General features: G+C 40.1%; 1 protein-coding gene across 1 annotated transcript in view; it reads right to left on the reverse strand.

The window, feature by feature from the left end:
* The window catches only part of USP25 (ubiquitin specific peptidase 25), a 121,476-nt gene that overhangs the window by 77,859 nt on the left and 22,024 nt on the right, over positions 1-21,593 (reverse strand). The window contains exons 2-4 of the mRNA XM_075593964.1: positions 14,694-14,771; positions 10,653-10,797; positions 607-730 (exon numbers count right to left, since the gene is read on the reverse strand). Coding sequence (XP_075450079.1) covers positions 607-730; positions 10,653-10,797; positions 14,694-14,771 — 347 coding nt within the window. The remainder of the gene's footprint in view (positions 1-606; positions 731-10,652; positions 10,798-14,693; positions 14,772-21,593) is intronic.

Below are 21,593 nucleotides of genomic sequence, written 5' to 3' on the forward strand. Positions count from 1 at the left end.
ATAAACCTATATCAAAAGTTGAATTAAATGATAGAATAATTACAAATAGGTTTTAAATGGTAATATCAATCAGTATGTATAAAAACAAAAAAAAATACAAGTAAAGTCTTCCCAAGTACTAAAGTGATTCAATGGCAGTGGGTTCAATCTTTATGACCTTATGCTACTTTTTTAGCAAATCAAGGATAACCAAATTTCAAGCCCCTTTCAATCTTTTGCTTGATTGGGCATTAGATGGCATCTCACTTCCAGAAGAAACATTTTCTTGTGTCTTGCAAAGAGACTTCCTGTTATGCCTTTTATTTCATGCATGTCTATAGCTGTCAGAATACAAGAACAGAATCACAAGGGCACGGCTCAATATTTCCAAGGGAGAGAGACGTGTGAAAGTGACAATTTGTTGATATTCTTTGATGCCAGAAAGGGCAATGCATTGACATCCTCCCTGTCAGCAAATACGTTACACAACCCCCTTGTATTGAGAAGTTAGCTTAAATGTTTTGTTTTATTTGCTATTAACAACACAGCACAGGAAGTCTGATGGGTCAGTGCAGGGTTCTACAGTACATTAACCAAAAACCTAATAAAATGTTAGTAGCGAAATACCTGCTAATGGCTTGCTCCTCATCGGTAATTCCGGTCTCCCTGAACGTCCTGCTGGACTCCTCCAAGCTCAGGGCGATGGCCCTCTGCAGGTCATCTTTATCATCACCAGTGAGATCAATCACATCTAGAACAGAAACCTCACGTCAATGCACAGCAGAAGGGTCTGCAGACTACTTCAATACTGTACTTGGTGAAACACTGTTTTCCTGAGCATGTTTTCTCAGGTGATAGAGATGGGCACACATTTTTTCTATTTCTTTGCAAACACACAACAGTTGCACTAAAGCATGCAATTCTGCCTCTGGCCACTAGGATTCACTTAGTGCGAAACCTAAAACATCGGTTTTGATGGAGAGGGAGAGAATCTCTTCTTTGCTAAAGATACAGTATGTGTTAATTTGGAAAGTATATTTAAATGATTTAAATTAGCATTTTCCCCAGGTATCTCAGGGTGTGCAGCTTTTAGTGCACAGGTGTCACTTCATGTGTTGTATAAAACGTGTGTTTGGGGTGGTATGACAAAGAAGAATCAGTTTCTCTCTCCCCCCCCCCCCCAAACTTCACCAAAGCAAATCTTAATGGTCAAAAGGTGGCATTACATGCTTTTTATTTATTTATTTTTAACGGTAGTGGTAAGCAGGAACGGATTGTGGGCGGGTGGGGTACTCGTCTGGGGCGCAAACAAAAAAAAAGGCCTCAAGCTCCATCCTCCGCCACCCCTACCGGTTGATCTCCCCAGTCGCAGGGCGCCGCCGCTCAGACACCACCCGTACACACAGGACATCCAGCTTGGTCGCCATCAACCAGGACACCACCAAACCCTCTTGGTGTGCAGGAAATAAAAATGAAAAAATATGTCCCGGCAGCCTAGCGCCTTGCTGGGCGGACGCGCAAAATGTTGCAGCGGCGGCCGCACATGCACTCAGTTGAGCGTGTGGGCTGTTGCACGGGCACACTCACAATCGGCGTCGCAGTGAAGTGTCCTGCGGCTAGGGAGATCGGAGTGGCAAGAACATCTGGCGCGCAGGCCGACTAAAAATTTGGCACACCTGTAAAAATAAAATGGTTTTACAGGGGCGCCAAATTTTCAGTCTGCCCTGGACTCTATTATATATATATCTCGGTCCAACACTGGTGAAAAGCAGGAGTTCTTGAGAGCTGAACCTCATTCATTTCAGTTCTGGGACCCCCTTGCTTCCATAGTGGTAAATTTAATAGGCTAAAGATGGCGGACGCATACACAGAAGCAGAAGTGCTTTGAATTCAATTGTAAAAGTCAGAAAATCTCCCTTTGCTTTTAGTTACAACTGTGAATTAAAAAAAGGGTGGTCAACCTCAGTGATAAGGTAATCACATACATCGTCATAACAAGCAGAATGACGACAAAGGAGAAGATTTTAGATGAAAATATTTTTAAACACTCGTGACAAATATTAAAAACATATACTAGTCAGATGTTTTTTCTAACGCATCAATTAAGCCTTTTGCACATATTACTTCTCAATTAGGTCCTATGCGGCACTTCTAATCCAGAAAGCTCTCCTTTTCCAATTTATTCCCTATATTATGAGCCTTAAGTTATCATTACTGGAATCCAGAATGCTGCAACAAAGGAAGCCTGGTGAGTGGCTCGTGTGTGTGTGTGTTACAAAACTATATCATAGATATGTTGTGAATAAAGGTATACAGTATAGTGATTAATTATTTAATTGTAGATGGATACTAAAATAATGATATCCAAAAATGTGAAAGTGAGTGGAATTAACTACAAAGTACACGTGTATTGAATATACTAATAACAATCAAACAATACAAACAACAACATAGAACATATAATAAACCCCTCTTCCAAATAAATGTCTAATTAGGCAAATCTTTCAAGATAGATTGAAATGTGGGAGTCCAGGCTGCTTTTCAGGATGAACAACATCTAGTCAGAACGACCTAAATGGAAAAGAAAACAAAAAAAGTGCACGCTCCATAGCGTATAAATGTATATTTAATTAAAATGGAGGATAGACCAGGGGGGTGGGTTGGAAACAGACACGCTTACAAAAGTAAGCTGTAGAAACAGCATTTGTGAGTAAAATATCCCCGCCAACGTGTCTGCTCCGGAAGCACCTTCCTCAGATAGCAGGCTCACGGCGTGAGCGGAGGAATCCAAAATCAGCTAGGTAATCAGACCGGAGGTGGCGTGATGTAGCCGAGATCCTATTACAGGCTGCCTGCTGAAAAGCGTTAGGCCAGGTCCCCGCTGACTACTGCAGCGTCCGCTGTTGGGGACGCTGCAGGGACAATAGCCGCTGCACCATGGGACCGGGACCACTGCGAGGGGGGGGGCGCTGCGCTCTGCCGACAGTGACTCCTGATCGCAAGAGAATTTTAATTAGGAGTCACGACGGAGCGCTAAGCCACACCCCCCGGGGTTCAGCCAATGAGGGCGAACCTGCCGGGTGACGTCCCGGCCGCGCCCCCCCCCCCTCATCTTTTGGTCTGCAGTTCCCTGCAGACCAGGGGAAATCGGCTGCACGTGCCGCCAGCCTCGCTGATGCGCATGCAGCACAGGAACTGTGGCCGCAGCCTTACGGTCTTGACGAGCGCACAGAGTCTGTTCAGACCACAACTGACTCCTGCGTGCTGGCGTAGTATAAAATCCTACGTCCTGACGCGTTTCGTCACAGCAAGTGACTTTTTCAAAGGATAATGGGGTAGCCAATACAGGAAGTTTAAATACCCCACTGTTGCTAAGCAACGTATAGCCAACACAGGATGAATAGCAGATATGCTGATAAACAGACTAAATGAATCGATCTAATAAAAAAATCATTACAACAATAAGCATTATATCAACAAAAATAGAAACAATTTATACAAGTTAAAATACAATACACATTCATAGTTACATAGTTACATAGTAGATGTGGTCGAAAAAAAGACTTCCGTCCATCAAGTTCAACCTATGCTAAATTTAGACAACAGATACTTTATCCTATATCTATACTTACTTATTGATCCAGAGGAAGGCAAACAAAAAACCCCAATTAAGGGGAAAAAATCATTCCTTCCTGACTCCAAGAATTGGCAATCGGATTAATCCCTGGATCAATATCCTTCCCATGTATACTTATATGGTATATCCCTGTATACCTTTCCCATCTAAAAAGATGTCCAACCTTTTTTTGAACAAATCTATTGTATCTGCCATCACAGTCTCCATGGGTAATGAATTCCACATTTTAACTGCCCTTACTGTAAAGAACCCCTTCCTTTGTTGCTGGTGAAATTTCCTTTCACCAACCTTAAGGGATGGCCCCGAGTACCTTGTACTGCCCGTGGGTTGAATAGTTCTTTTGAAAGCTCCTTGTATTGTCCCTGAATATATTTGTATATAGTTATCATATCCCCTCTTAGACGCCCCTTTTCTAATGTAAATAAATCTAATTTAGCTAGCCTCTCCTCATAAGTTAGAATGTCCATCCCCTTTATTAATTTGGTGGCTCGTCTCTGCACTCTCTCTAGTTCCATAATGTCTTTTCTTAGGATTGGTGCCCAAAATTGTACTCCATATTCAAGGTGTGGTCTTACTAATGCTTTGTAAAGGGGCATAATTATGTTTACTTCCCTTCCATCCATTGCCCGTTTGATGCAAGATAAGATCTTGTTTGCCTTTGAGCTACTGCATGACATTGGGCACTATTGCTAAGCCCGCTGTCTACCAGCACTCCTAAATCCTTCTCCATCAAGGATTCCCCCAATATATCTCCATTTAATTTGTAAGTCGCCTTTTTATTCTTGTATCCCAAATGCATAACCTTACATATATCTGTATTAAACCTCATCTGCCATTTACCTGCCCACGTTTCCAGTCTCTCCAAGTCCTTCTGAAGAGAAATTACATCCTGCTCTGATTCTATTACCTTACACAATTTTGTATCATTAACAAAGATGGAGACTTTGCTCTCGATCCCAACCTCAAGGTCATTAATAAACAAGTTAAAAAGCAGGGGTCCCAGTACCGATCCCTGAGGTACTCCACTCACGACTTTAGCCCAACCTGAAAAAGTTCCATTTATGACAACCCTGTTGTCTGTCCTTTAACCAGTTTTGAATCCAGGTGCATATATTATTACTGAGTCCAACTTTCTTTATTTTGTACACCAACCTCTTGTGTGAAACCGTATCAAAAGCCTTTGCAAAATCTAAGTAGACCACATCAATTGCATTACCCTGGTCTAAATTCCTACTTACCTCCTCAAAGAAACAAATAAGGTTAGTTTGGCAAGATCTATCCTTCATAAATCCATGCTGACTATTACTGTACTAATAATTTTGTTTTCCATTAGGTATTCCTGAATATTATTCCATATTAAACCTTCAAGCAGTTTCCCTACTATTGAAGTCAGGCTTACAGGTCTGTAATTTCCCGGTTGTGATCTAGCTCCCTTTTTAAATATAGGCACCACATCTGCTTTACGCCAATCTTGTGGTACTGAGCCTGTGGAAATGGAGTCCTTTAATATTAAATATAAAGGTTTTGCTATTACTGAGCTTAACTCCTTGAGAACTCTTGGATGTATGCCATCGGGGCCAGGTGCCTTATTTACTTTAATTTTTTCAAGTCGCTTATGAACTTCTTCCTCAGTTAACCAATTGTTCATTAATATGGAGGTTGTGGCTTCCACCTGCGGCACTACTATTGAACTTGATTCTTCCCTGGTAAACACAGAGGCAAAGAATTTGTTTAATACCTCAGCTTTTTCCTTATCTCCAATAATCTGGCTACCCATCTCACACTGAAAGGGTCCTATATGTTCTTTTCTCATTTTTTTGTTATTAAGGTACTTAAAGAACTTTTTAGGGTTGACCTTACTTTCTATTGCAATCCTTTTTTCATTATCCATTTTTGCTAATTTGATTGCCCTTTTGCAAATTTTGTTGCATTCCTTATAATTCTGATACGATGTCTCCGTCCCTTCTGACTTAAATAATCTAAACGCCTTCCTCTTCTTGTCCATTTCCTCCCCTACCTGTTTATTTAGCCACATTGGTTTTGACTTATTTCTTTTATACTTATTACCCATGGGTATACACTGATAAGTGTGCTTTTCTAACAATGTTTTAAAGACTGCCCATTTATCTTCTACATTTTTCCCTGCAAAAACATCATCCCATTGTATTACTACTAGATTAGACCTCAGTTTATTAAAATCTGCCTTTCTAAAGTTGAAAGTCTTTGTTGAACCCAAGTAATCTGTTTTTTGATCATTTATTTCAAATGAGACCATGTTATGATCACTGTTAACAAATATTCAAGTCCTGGAACATTTGGGTATTACTTCTACATTGTTTGATATGACCAAATCCAGAACTGCCCCTCTCCTGGTTGGTTCCTCAATAATTTGGGTCATATAATTATCTTTAAGCACCCCAAAAACCTGTTCCCTTTTGTTGTAACACTAATCTCATTGCCCCAGTCTATGTCTGGATAATTAAAATCCCCCATTATGCAAACATGACCCAGTTTTGATGCCTTCTCCATTTTCAAAAGTATTTTAGCTTCCTCAATCTCACAGATATTTGGTGGTTTATAGCATATTCCCACAAACATTTTCTTTATACTTTTACCTCCACTGCTAATTTCTATCCACAAAGTCTCTACATTTTCATCATTCCCTTCATAGACATCATCCCTTATAATAGGTTTTAGATCCGATTTAACATATAAACATACTCCACCTCCCCTTCTATTTGTTCGATCCTTCCGAAAAAGGGAATAACCCTCTAAATTAACTGTCCAGTCATGAGTTTCATCTCACCATGTTTCAGTAATGCCTATGATATCATACTGCTCCCTTGCAGCTATTAATTCAAGCTCCCCCATTTTATCCGTCAGGCTTCTTGCATTAGCAAGCATGCATTTCAGTTTTTTTCAGCCTGTACTATTATCTTATCTGCTCCTTCCTTTCTGCGCCCACTTGCTTTAGTCTTTAGAAGTTTTCTAGTATTATCTGTATTTACTATGGGTGTCTCACTGCTTGTCAAACTTGCACTTGCCCCCATTCTACCTCCATACCACCTTGTATCCTCATCTATTCCATTTAGTTCATTATCTGTTTCATTCCCCTCCCCCCTCCATCCTAGTTTAAAATCTCCTCCAACCTTTTTAGCATTCTCGCCCCTAGCACAGAAGATCCCTCTTCATTGAGGTGCAACCGTCCCTAGAATATAGTTGGCACCTCTCAGAAAAGGAGTCCCACTGCTCTAAAAACCCAAACCCCTCCTTCCTGCACCACTTTCTTAGCCATGCATTAACCTCCCTGATCTCTGTCTCCCGGCGGTAGCGCGTGGCACTGGTAGTATTTCAGAAAATACTACCTTTGAGGTCTTTGCCTTAAGCTTTTGGCCTAGATCCCTGTAATCATTTTTTAGGACCCTCCATCTTTCTCTAACTTTGTCATTGGTGCCAACGTGTACCAAGACCGCCGGGTCAATCCCAGCCCCCCCAACAATCTGTCTACCCGATCCGCAATGTGCCGAACCCGAGCACCCGGGAGACAACAAACTGTTCGGTTCATGCGGTCCTGGCAACAGATTGCCCTACCTACCTTCCTAGTAATGGAGTCCCCTACCACCACAATCTTTCTTTGTATCTGAGCATCCTGAGTCCCCTCTGTGCTGGAGGAACTATTCCCCTGGCTGCTAGAGGAATTAGTCTCCGCCAGCCTTGCCATTTCTGCCCCAACATTCCCAATATCTTCACTCAACATGGCAAATCTAATGGGATGTGTCAGTTCAGAAACGACCTGCCTCTCCCTATTGCCCCTGCTTCCCCTTCTAACAGTCACCCAGCTACCTACCTGCTCCTCACTAACAGCGCCACCATCTGCACCACTAGTCGAAGCAAGGGCCTGCTCAGTGAGCTCTAATTCCCATTCAAGATTTCCAAAGTCCCTCAATATTGCAAGTTGCCCCTTCAGATCAGCAATCTCTGACTCTAAAGCGACCACCTGCTCACAGTTCTCACAGCGGTATGCTCCTTAGAACAGCTGATCCAAGTGCACATACATGTGGCAAGATGTGCATTGAGTGGCATTTTCAATCCTGCTCATTCTAGCAACTATGAAGTTTAGACGTACTAACAGTAAACTGTACTTCAATATACTATACCCTGTTTAACCGCTTCCTTGTTCAAACTGATCTGGTTCTAACTGCACACACTAAACAACCAGCACTTCAAATCAACCACACATCCGTCAGTACACGCAAGCATAATAGATAAACTAAAAAGAATGGACAATATACTAAGAATCCTCACCAACAAGGATAGAGGGCACCACACCAGGACAACCATTCTAGGACAAGATAAATGTGTAAACAATATCCACATAATGCGGACAATGTAAATAATGAACAGAACAAAAATCACACGGTGGAGCAAGCGTGCGCACTATATTCCGGGTCTGAGGACGGTGCTTCCGGAGCAGACACGTTGGCGGTGATATTTTATTCACAAATGCTGTTTCTATAGCCTACTTTTGTAAGTGTGCCTGTTTCTCTCTCCTCCTCTCTGCCCCCCCCCATATTATAATTAAATGTACATTTATACTCTATGGAGCGTGCGCTTTTTGAGCTCTCTCGCTCTCTCGATATATAGATAGATATAGATATCTAGAGATAGAGATCTCTCTATATCTATTTGCATGACCAGTGCACTTATCAGCCCTGTAAGGGTTATTCCATATTAGTACACATGGTCAGGCAGCCATGAAGATCATTTTCAAATTAAACTGCACAGAAAACTGGATTGCTAGCATCCCAGCAATAGATTCTAAAAAGGTCTTTCTTTGCCAGAATCAATACTACCTGCTGTGCTGCAGGACTGGGATATATGCATCACTGCATGGAAGTTGGGTTCTTCCCATTTTGAAAAAAACTGAAAAATGAAGGAATTTATTCTAAAGTGAACATCACTCTCTGGGGATCTGTATCAAGACTGTCAATTGTATTTTAGTTCCATAAAACCAGTGTAACTAGTAGCCCCAAACAAACTGCATTCCAACAAAACAGATTTCAGATGTTGATTACAACACACATTTGTCAACATAAATCAACTTTTGTCTGCAATAAATCATGCAACATATGCCTTCTAAAAAAGTAAAAGGCAACCAGTTAAGAACTCATATCAGCCCTCGGTTTTCAATTTTCACCTTGGGACTCAAAAGGTTGAAGTAATATTTTGGCATCAGACGCCAGTAATCTTTTCATGGGTAATACCGGAATGTGAAAATAAGACCGTCTTTGGAGCTGGAGATGTAAACTTTATGTTTAAATGGGTCACAAACATTGAAAAAATGAAGGAAGGCAGGAATTATTATTGGGAAAGATTAAGATCTATACAAACACAGTGACAGCTGACCAACAAACTCTGCTCTCGCCACTAAACTCAGGCAAATGACAGCTCTGCTAACTTGATGCAACAACTTACGTCAGGAGGTGATTCATTTTTAATGTTCCAAAGTTACATTTGCATATAAATATAAGATCTAAAAACATTCAGAGTTCCTTCACATCACACGTCAGTCTCTCGAACAATAGTGTTAAAAATGCAGATAAAGATGTTGGCATAAACTAGCACATGAGCAAAATATACTGTCACTCTCCAGCCTCCTCCGTTTTACAGAGATTTCCCAAACCCTGAAGCCTGCTGCATTTTATCAACTGAAGTGCAGAATACTTTTGATGCCGTGTGCTGGAGCTTTCCTACTGGCAATCTGCCTTTGGTATGTTCAATGCAAACTCCATGGCCGTTATAGCGCACAGAGTACTGCAGCTCTCCATCCATTCCTGCAATTTGCTGTTGGGGCGTTACAGCAGTCTCAAAGAGGGGGTAAGGCTGAAACTCATGTGTAAAATCACAGCAGATGTAGGAAAATGACTGGGAGGATGGGAAGAGTAGTGGAGAAGATTTCCAGCAGTGTTTCATCCCTAAAGGGTTCCATGTGAATCACAAAAAATATATATTCTGTCCAGAGGGTAAAGTTGAATTTCATTCAGCATGTCTTTTATACAATAATCAGCGAAACATCTTCATCTCATGGACGCCGCCTGTGAATTCCATTCAAACTCAAAAGGCTTCCCTGTCATAGCAAACTCGCTTTACTGCATATTGAGTAAGAGCCAGCTTCTTACTGAAGCACTGTGAACAGCTCATAGTAGTGGTTCTGAGATTGTGATCCAAAAAGTGTTTTAAAATGCTCTTCAGGTAGTTCTCTCCTGCAGTCGGATCAGTCTCCAAAACAAACCCCATTTTTATACATGGGTCCATTCTTGTTTAGATATGACACACTCATAGGTGTATATAAACAAACAAATAGGGATGAATAGCGCTGAAGGCCATTTTGGAGCAGAACTGGACATTTTCACCCTGCACCAATGTATCAAAGCATTTTGCTAAAATTTAGTTTGTTGAGTGTCACCTTGGCGAGTGTACGGAGGAGGAGTTGGGGAGAATTTACATGGTGCACAGATACATGGATCACAGTCTGCGTCATTCCTTTTTGCCCCCAAAAATCCTCTATATCTGAAGTGGTGAAACTGTTCTCACATGTGCCGCAGCCCTGCTCCAAAAAACAAAGTTTTGCGTCTAAACACACTATTCTTAAACGTACATAAACCCCAGCGTGTTTAAAAATGGTGGTCCTCCCAACGAGTTTGAACACTGAAGTAGCCCGTGATAGGGTTTGTAAAACTTTGCCCTGCCTTAACATATATGTAAAAAGTACTGTTAATATATAAACTTTAATTGCATGCACACAGTAACAGCACCACTATATAAAAAAATAAAAAAAAATAACCAAGTTGGTCTTAAATCTGTATTCTAATTTTGAACAAAGTAAGCAAAGTGTGTTTTTATGGACAGAACAGAAAATGAAACTGGAAGCAACAGTGGCTGACAAGTAGAGGAGAGATTAAAACATTAGACTTTTGACAAAGCTATGAAAGGCTTTTGAAAGTGTTGATTGAACATTCTGAGAGGAAACACCTACTTGTGTCTGCCTGGCTGCCCACGCTGATGTATCGGTCATTGTTGGGAAGTGCGGTTTGATAGTAGGTTGCCTCTTCCGGTTGAGGGAGCTTGGCATTCTTTGCAGTGAGAAAAGCGACTGCTAGCTCCAAATTCCCATTGCTGTCCTTTAAAATATCAACATGAATGGCATTATTCTCTTAAATGAAAAGCAAACAAAAAATGGCACGCTGGCATGAAAGCGGCAGCCCACCCACACGGCTTCTTTCTAAATTGCTAATTTTTTGCAATGCAACCATTCCACAAATCTATTTAGATCTCATATTTTGTTATTTTCTAAACCACTTCCAAGTTTTTTTTTTTTTTGTTTCCTAAATCTTTTGGAATGGATTATGAAAAAAACATGTTCTTAATTTAAAAAAAATGTTTAGAGATGATGTACATACTGTAGGATTTGTGTGGATCAAACGCCACCAAAAGATTATGTTCCACATAGCTACAAAGAGAATTTTTAAATATTCCAGATGTAAATCACTGCTAATGAAATATTGTATGGATTTGTTCTTTAGGAACTTATTTTTTTTCTCTACAGTGATCAAATCTGTGGGGTCCTCCGCAGAGAGTCGCCCCCATGTTTGAATCCTATAATAAACAAAAAGATACGTGAAATCAGAGGGATTGCTGCTTTATTTACAGGTTCACTATTGCGAACAATTTCAAAAACTATAATGAAATGGTTAGTTTAAAATATGGTTTACAGAGAATGATGTTCAATGAGCATTTAAGGAACAATCCCAGCCCTTGAGATTCTCTTAAAGTAACAGTTTTATTTCTTAGCATCGCGTGAAAAATACAGTATATGTATGGTTTGTGTTTCAGCAGGGCCCGCCGAGTTCAAGGATTTCAGCTACTTCTGTTAATCTGTTATCCTAATGATGGAATCGTATATACTATACCACGGATTGGCAACTCCAGTCCTCAATGGCCACCAACAGGTCAGGTCTTAATGATATTCCTTCTTCAGCACAGGTGGCTCAATCAGCAACTAAGTCACCTGTGCTGAAGCCGGGATATTAGTACAAAAAAAAAAAAAAAAATTGTGATTGTAGGCGCTCCTTTCTGAGAGAAAATCAAGTGCAATTATACTGTGTTAATCAATATATATATGAAGAAGCTTCTATCGAAGCGAAACGTGTAGAGTTGAGACTGAATAGGTCCTGTGAGCTCCAGAGACTGCCCTGCACTCACGGCTCCGAAAAACGGAATTATCCGAAACCAGAATTGATGGGGTCGACCGCCAGAAGTGACGCGACGCAGTCCAGGAGCCTAGAGGAATCGGGACATCTATAATTCTTATGTGTATATGCCATTGTGTTCAAATGTAAGTGTGATACTATTCGTTTTAATATATCTTATATTGAACTAGCAATGTTGCACTAAGAGTGTGTTTCTCTTATATTGAGGATAAACGCGCTGTGTCCACCTGAGCTGACCATCCATTGGGTTAAACCATTGCTGTTGATTCACAGGGAAAGTTTGAGTCCCAATTTCTGTTTTTACCAAAGATGTCTCCTATCTAAGAAAATACTACACTATCTATTGTTTATATTTTTTTTTATATATGGTGGTATCCGCACTCCCCAATAACCTACCTTTGAAGATCTGAAGCCGGGATAGCCTGAAAACCTGTTGATGGCCCTTGAGGAATGGAGTTGGCCACCCCTGTACTATACAAAGAACCCAGCGGTCTTACATGTGGCTTTGAGAACACACCGTCTTTGCACCCAAAGATATTAGATACACATTGGAAAAATCCTCCAAAGCATTTGTATACTGTTGAAGTGTTGAAGTATTTTTAAATAAGGCTTTAAAAACTTTTGACATGTCTGATATTTTAGAGCAGAAACGTCAGTTACGTTTGAACAGGTCACCATCCTTATTGCACTCTTATCCTAAAAAGGGAATACCCAATGAAAACAAAAATCACACTATGAAGCTAAAAGTAGATTCTTTTTTTAATATTGATCAAATATGAAGGTTTCTAAAACATACTTTCTTGCCAATATTCAATATCGAACGTAGCTGCCGAGACGCCCACCCCCATCTATACAGTCACAGCCACAAACCGTAGCACGGATGGACATATCTTACAGGCCACGGTATAGTCCGAGTGGGTGTGACATACTTGGTGGACGGAGGTATGCATCTCTGCAACAGCTTTCAGTGTTCCAAGCGGAATGGGAAACATTAAATACATTGCCAATAAGTCTCATTTGTGTACTTTTTTTTTTTTTATTTATTTTTTACATTGGGTTTATTGCCCCTTTAAGTAGAGGCAAGTCAGAGAGGCCTGCCATACACTTTAAAACGAGGCTTGTGCATTCGCCAGCCCCAAATACCTCCACATTATACTGTAGTTGCCTGAAGAGTTAACATCAATTTAGCATTAAATACAGATATTCTCTGGTTTACAAAGCTCCTAGTGACCGATTTGAAATCTTGTGCAGTTAAAAGACTAGATTGATTGACGTAACTTCAAAAAGAAAAAAAGGCACCTACGCATGGTATTTAACATATTGTTCCGAAAGAAATCAACAAATGACTCAGCCAGCAGTGAGATAAAGCTCTTCAGCAGCATATTTTATCACTTTAATATCACAAAGCAAAGCAGCTTCCATCCAAAGGTGTTCGTCAGTACCGCACCATCATGCACTGTGAGCCAATAAGACATCTTGTTAACGGTCAAGTGTAATAATGCTTCCCAGACATAGGACTCCATGGTAAAGAAAAACTCGTCGTCAGCAATTGGCATTTTCAGCGTAATTAATGCGTTTACAATAACTGGAACATTACGTACTTCTATCTTTACAACCTTTTTGCAGTTTGGTCACGTTATAAATAGATGCAAAACTTTTGGGGAAAGATTGCAAGATTTTGATTTGCAAAATCTTAAACGATTTTAGTCTCCCCACTACCATATTTAATCTTCAACTCTTTTTTTTGCCCCCCTCCTTCTGAATTTTTATAAAATACTCTGAAGCCAACAATAAAAACGTGTACTTGATTACTATTACAATTTACAAACTACAAGCCTCTCGCTCAAAATTCTCTTCACTTCCAGCTCACGTGTTAGAATACAATAAATGAATGGATTACGATTATAGTAGATACATTTAAACACTCAGTATGTGGCAGAGTGTGGAACCAAACCTACAAGCTTCTATTCTAGATTCGGGTCAAAACAATTTGTAGGGTTAGCAAGCATTAGCAAGTAAACAATGTGTTAAGGGTGATTACCGGCAACAGGGCGGCTCACAGCACTGAATTAAAATGAAAAGAAGACAAGGCATGAATCTCACATCAAAAATGTGCAATGTGTCTCAAATCTATGTTTGGGGAAAAAAAAAATAAAAAAAAAGTTACAAGTCTGCTAGCAGCAGAATGAGCAGGGGATTAACCAGTTCTCTTTTTAGATTAAATATTATAGATAAAGCCTTTATTAAAGCTGCAGTTCAGTCTTTTTTTTTTTTTTTAATTAATTTTTTTACTTCAATAGTTTCATGTGGGCAATCTCTAATTACCTAAAGAACTGTATAGCTGCCAGTCAATTCGTTCTCCATGTATTGATCGGCAAAATTTGGCAAGATCTTTAGAGATGGCATATGTTTTTCTTCTGCTTCTGTCCCTCAGTGGAAGCTCATGAATATTCATGAGCACTCCTGCACTGACATGTGCTAGAGGGAGGGCAGGGCTGACAAAGGGGTGTGCCAGGGCTTGTGACAGGACATGAAGGGGCAGTGCCTTAGCAAATGGTTGTTAAAATAGAATACAAGAAAATTGGTCTTTCAAAGTTGTTGTTTTTTAAAACAGAAAATGCTAAAAGTATTTTTTCTTACTACAGAACTGATTTATTAAAAAAAACACACATGCAGGATATTGACTGAACTGCAGCTTTAAAGAGCTATTAAGTAAAACAGGTTGCAATATAATAGGCAATACTAGGACAAAGTAAGCCAGCTTTCAGATACACACAGATTAAGTAAAAATAAATACTGCATTATACCTTCAGAGCTTGCTGGAGTACTTGCTGGTCATTGATACCCGTGATCTCCCTCAGCTGATTCAAAAACGTCTGCTGGTGCTAAAAACAAGAACACAAAATAATTGTTAGAGGTTAGAAAGGTCTGTCAGTCAAATGTAGTAGTGATGACTAAAGTAAGGCGACGATAAAACCATGTACACCATTAAAAAAAACAAACATCACATTCTCTAATATAGCTGTAAAGATTGAATACAGATTTAGCATGGACTAATGTTCTTGAACATGCACTACATCTGAGACAAAGCCACAGCGGTGAAATCTCACGTATTTTCCTACCCTTAATGGAAGTGGAAGTGTCATTCTGCATCTGCAGCTTTTACATAAGCCCTAAAAATGCCCAACTTGGTTATGCCCTGCATGTGAATATGTTGGAGAGTCCCTGCTAAGCTATTCCATCAGCGGTTAGCCCCTCGGGAATCTGAACAATTCGGTTTGTAAAGCATCCTATCGGGCTGCTTTGTTCTGTTACTTGAATGACTTGCTTTGCATCTTGACCAGACCTATACAACGCCTTCTATGCTGCCTGACTTTGGTTTATCCATGCCATCAACTCTACCTGAACTTTTGCAAACCCCTCTACGGCAAGCAACTTTCCTGTTCTGCTTCCATCCAGCTTGCTGGCCTATCCTGGTCCTTTCTGATTTATTTTGCTACTACTTTAGCCCTGGGACCCACTCTCGCCCAACCACCTCTTCCCAATGTAGTTTTGCTTTCCTCCTCTTATCCTTCCAATGTTTCAAATAATGCTGCCCACAACCAACTGCATCTAACCCATCCCCTTGCCCGTGACATATAAAACCTCTTTTTCTGCCCGATGCAGCAATAGCATGGAACATACAGACTAAGTAAATAACACAAGCCTGTAATGGATACAGTAGCTCTGTATAAGCTTAACGAGTTACATTGATCAATATTTTCATGTGTTTTAATTTGTTTAAATAACAAAATAAAAACAGAAATGCAGAGATAATATGAATAAAAAAAGTGTTATACTGCACCGACACACTTTATTCGAGCAAATACCCAGTATGTACCTGGCAGATACCTGGAATGCGCCGCTCCTCACCTCTGACAAGCCCAGTTGCGTTTGCCTTCCCAGCCTGGGTTCATGCCTGGCTGACGGGCGGCTGATCTGTTAAATGATAATGATTAGGATTTAATAGGCTGCAATGCTTCGCGTGTCTACCAGATGGCATAAATTCATGAATTGTAATGCAGTATATATATATATATATACTGTGCAGTATTGCAGCCAGCGGGAATAAAATGCTTCAATCCCTGCTTGGAAAATACCTCAATGCACTCGGGCAGAAAACAGTCACAAACCTCAATACACCCGGGTATACCCGAATTCGTGGGACTAGCCGAGCTCGAATAAAGTGTGTCGCCAGTGTAGGAACAAAAAGGAGAATTAAGGAATAAAACAGGCTGTAATACGTCAACACTTAATTGGTAAGGTTTGTAACAGGAAAATAAGTGGTGTATGTTAAACTAACCAGCACCTTCACATCTGTTGAATAAAACTATTGTATAAATAAATCCAACAAAAGGAACAATTTACAAAACACACAGATACCCAGCAAGCTCTCATCGTAAATCTATTAAAGAAGCAAGTACAGTATGCACAGGACTAGCCTGGGTACGGGCAAAAAGTGTGTGTGTGTGTGTGTGTGTGTGTGTGTGTGTGTGTGTGTGTGTGTGTGTGTGTGTGTGTGTGTGTGTGTGTGTGTGTGTGTGTAGGTGTGTTTTCCAGGCCTGAAGTCCATTTCCTGTGAGACACTGCATTGGAGAAGAACAAAACATCTCCTCACGGAGGTCCCTGCACCTAAACCTGCAGGGTCTTCCCCAGTTACCCCAGTTGGAGTGTGTGTATTTCTGTATGAAACAGTTGTGATTATCTTTTTCCAGTAAATTCACTTTTATTAACTCTGTAGTTCTATCTGGCGAGTTGATCCCTGGTGTCTCGTGACAATAAACAACCATCAAAAACATGCACTTTTAAACCTTCCAATGACTAGGGCAGCATAAAATAATGTGGAGCAATGGCAAAAAAAATAAAAATCTTACACACTGCGTCGTTTTTAGAGAGTACATCATCACCGTACCTCAGGCGCCCCGTGGCTATCTGGCACTAGATTACAGTTCAGGTCCTCACTTAACCCGAAAGCTTATACTGTAAGTAGGTTACACTGTAATGAATGTAATTGTTTGTACATTATGAAGATTGAGTGGTAGGGTAAATGCACTATAAAACATGCAGTAGGAGTAGATGAACAAACTGGGACTATGGCTCCCCAAGACTATAAGCCCTGTTAGGAAGAACCAAGATTTGAACGCTCACAACTTTGCTTCTAGCCTTGCCGACTAGTAGCCATATAATAATGCTTGCACACAGACCACAGAACCACTTTGAACTAGGGTTGGGCATACTAAGAAATGTATCATGTTAATGACATTTATTGTGGAAAATCTGTTCAATAAGTGAAAAAAAAAAAAATATTAAACCATTTTATTTAATTTGAACCTTTAACCTTTCTTTGCCGTGAAGGTTAAAAAGTAGTAATTCTGAAGGTAAGTATTTAGGGAAAGATTAAGAGGAAGGTGGCAACAGCGGGACGTGATCTTCTAGGGAAACAGGGATTCGGCGTTCTCATTTACATTGGGAGCTCTGCTTTATCTTTCTTTTTTTTAACCTGCATGTTACAGTCTGTCCCTGAAATGTTAAAGATCTTTCCATGGATGACTGATAGCAATACTAAAATATTTCAATATTTACTAAAAGTCCTTTTTTTATTATGACACACACACACACACACACACACACACACACACCCTTTTCCTTAGAATCTATATGTACTTTGCATGTGGTGCCTATAACACTTGGGCTCAGATCCTCAACAGTGAGCTAATGTTTAGCACGATGGTACTCCTACTCATATGAATGGGAGCTGAAATGTGCAAACTCTTAGCACCCTTTTGTGGATCTGGCATATTTTCATTTGGGACACATGAAGTGACAAGTTTTCAAGGTGTAACTCTCCTTAAAATGCTAGTGTACACAGGATTAGATAATTGATTCTAAGATAGGAAGTCTAGCAGATTCATGTAAAAGGATGGCCATCTTTTTGTCTTTTAAACAACTACAATATAGATATATTGTACATACACATTATAAAAACAGTATATTTAGGCATTAATGTACATGCTAAAACATGGGTACTATGAGCATTCGCTCCAAAAAGCTTACAATCTAAATAGTCAAGTGTATGTTCACCATGACTTACTTTAGAAATTTTTATTGCACCATCCATCGAGTATGCCAGTGTGATAATACTGTACATCATCAATATAATAATCTTTCAGCCTTCCCTAGCCCAGGGCTTTGTACAAGTCTGTGCCTATTTTCTGTTTACAAATCTTTTTAGTCCCTTTCACGTACTGCACACCTCTGAGCATGTGATGTGTATATGGGGCAGGAGTTTATACACAGCTATCTAGCTGACCCACTTTCACCTTCTGCAAAGGTCCCACAAATGACTAATACCTCCCTCAATCCATCCCAAAATACTGTCACGAACATTACACTTGTGAGTACATGACATATGCAACCACAGGTAATATATGGCTAAACTAGCCGATTCACCTTTCTCCTTTGCAAGGTTCTTCAAATTAAGTCATATTTACCCTATCCGCTTCCACCACCAAAGATAAATACAAAAATTATGAATTTCTGCCAGGGGCTTTGGTCCCTGTACACTAAAGAAAAAATTTGCACTCAACACAAATATCAGTTGTAGCGAAATGTGTCAAACAAAAATAATTTACGCTCTACAAAGCGTGCAACAGTTCAATCAGAGCCCAAAAGTATTGCTTATTAAAGTTCAGCTATAATTTAAAAATATACAGTGCTTCAGTTACAGAAATATTATTACAAAAATGTACAATTATAATAAATGCAGACAATTTATTCCAAAAGCATAAGCCGAAATCCTTATACAGCACGTTACCATATATCATAGGTTCTTCCCAGAGGTCAATGCAGTAGAATAGAATTCCCGTGTTCTGATCCCAAAACACAACTCTGTTAAATTCTAACTCATAATTAAAAGTAGGGCTTTATATGTGAACTTCCCTGCATTGAGAACAACATAAGCCCACCCATGTCGTAAATTGGCTCTGGCCGACAATTACGACCTAAAATGTAATAAAAAAAATAGAAAAAAATAAATAAAAAAACTCTGGCCTTGTGACGTTTAAACTTTTGCCTCAAACTGTAAAAGACCTCATAACTTTATTCCACTTAGAACAACGAGATTAATAGTAACAGGTTCAGGTGCATTTGCCGAACGCAGCCAGACTAATGTGGACCGGCTTGCTCCCAAGTTTGAGTGACAAATGGATATCTGTCCTTTGCCACCTCCTAAACATGAAGGGGTTGGCCTTATTGCATCCGTCTCATTGCAACGGTTATGAAGATCTATTCGTTCTTCTTCAGAATAAACATAATACCATGATATCTTCATATTTAATAAATTTACTCTTTTTGGAATATGTTCTTAGCCACGACCCCTGAACCCTCCAAAGAATGTCTTTGAAGGTGCATTTAAAATCTTGTCTTGTATTGTTTATGCTAATGTCAGGAAAGCCATATTTTAATATCATCTCTGGCAAAACAGATGTTGACTTGAGTAAATCTCAGTCCTAAACGACATGGGCCTGGCTTGACAGGCCATAAAAACAATTCTTGATTTTATCATTTGTAAACAATGTTAACCGCATGTGTGGCAGATTGATTAAAATACCCAATATCTTCTTTCCTATTCATTACAGTCCCTTTCAATAATGAGGTGAAATTGTGTTTTCAACAAATCCAAGTTGAAGGCGTATTTAGGGAGTAGCAAAAAGGAGAGTGTCAGAGTCTACTAGACATCCTGATCTCAGCCACAGTTCCCTTGTCTGTCCACCGGGTGTGCTACTGTTTTCTGTCTGCCCTGGGTTTCCTCTGTCTGTCTCCTCTTGGTGCTCCTGTCCTCACTCACTGCCTGTCCTTATAGTTTCCTGTGCTTCCTTGCCTTTGTTTTGTGTCCAGACTCCCTCTGCCCTGATCCGTTTCTGCTTGTTTCTGTATTAAGTCCTGTAAATATTCAAGGTCCTCGCCTATGATCTGACTTGTCTCCGTTTGTTTCTTGCCTGGACCCCGACGATCCTTGCCTGCCTCTGAGCTCTGCCTATGACCCCTACCACGCTATCTGCCTGCGACCCTGGCGAGTCTTGCCTGCTCCCCGCTGTTCCGGCCACCGAGGTCCTACCCACTCCTGGAGTCTCCTCCGTGACAGCGAGAGTGGGAGTAGGCGATATGAGATAAACTACTTTGTTGGTCCAATAGAAGGTATGTTACAAGCTTTCAATCCTCTCAGGGTTCTTCAATTTACGCTCTACAAAGCGTGCAACAGTTCAATCAGAGCCCAAAAGTATTGCTTATTAAAGTTCAGCTATAATTTAAAAATATACAGTGCTTCAGTTACAGAAATATTATTACAAAAATGTACAATTATAATAAATGCAGACAATTTATTCCAAAAGCATAAGCCGAAATCCTTATACAGCACGTTACCATATATCATAGGTTCTTCCCAGAGGTCAATGCAGTAGAATAGAATTCCCGTGTTCTGATCCCAAAACACAACTCTGTTAAATTCTAACTCATAATTAAAAGTAGGGCTTTATATGTGAACTTCCCTGCATTGAGAACAACATAAGCCCACCCATGTCGTAAATTGGCTCTGGCCGACAATTACGACCTAAAATGTAATAAAAAAAATAGAAAAAAATAAATAAAAAAACTCTGGCCTTGTGACGTTTAAACTTTTGCCTCAAACTGTAAAAGACCTCATAACTTTATTCCACTTAGAACAACGAGATTAATAGTAACAGGTTCAGGTGCATTTGCCGAACGCAGCCAGACTAATGTGGACCGGCTTGCTCCCAAGTTTGAGTGACAAATGGATATCTGTCCTTTGCCACCTCCTAAACATGAAGGGGTTGGCCTTATTGCATCCGTCTCATTGCAACGGTTATGAAGATCTATTCGTTCTTCTTCAGAATAAACATAATACCATGATATCTTCATATTTAATAAATTTACTCTTTTTGGAATATGTTCTTAGCCACGACCCCTGAACCCTCCAAAGAATGTCTTTGAAGGTGCATTTAAAATCTTGTCTTGTATTGTTTATGCTAATGTCAGGAAAGCCATATTTTAATATCATCTCTGGCAAAACAGATGTTGACTTGAGTAAATCTCAGTCCTAAACGACATGGGCCTGGCTTGACAGGCCATAAAAACAATTCTTGATTTTATCATTTGTAAACAATGTTAACCGCATGTGTGGCAGATTGATTAAAATACCCAATATCTTCTTTCCTATTCATTACAGTCCCTTTCAATAATGAGGTGAAATTGTGTTTTCAACAAATCCAAGTTGAAGGCGTATTTAGGGAGTAGCAAAAAGGAGAGTGTCAGAGTCTACAAGACATCCTGATCTCAGCCACAGTTCCCTTGTCTGTCCACCGGGTGTGCTACTGTTTTCTGTCTGCCCTGGGTTTCCTCTGTCTGTCTCCTCTTGGTGCTCCTGTCCTCACTCACTGCCTGTCCTTATAGTTTCCTGTGCTTCCTTGCCTTTGTTTTGTGTCCAGACTCCCTCTGCCCTGATCCGTTTCTGCTTGTTTCTGTATTAAGTCCTGTAAATATTCAAGGTCCTCGCCTATGATCTGACTTGTCTCCGTTTGTTTCTTGCCTGGACCCCGACGATCCTTGCCTGCCTCTGAGCTCTGCCTATGACCCCTACCACGCTATCTGCC

The sequence above is a fragment of the Ascaphus truei genome, chromosome 3, assembly GCF_040206685.1.
Source record: "Ascaphus truei isolate aAscTru1 chromosome 3, aAscTru1.hap1, whole genome shotgun sequence".
Classification (NCBI taxonomy): Eukaryota; Metazoa; Chordata; class Amphibia; order Anura; family Ascaphidae; genus Ascaphus; species Ascaphus truei.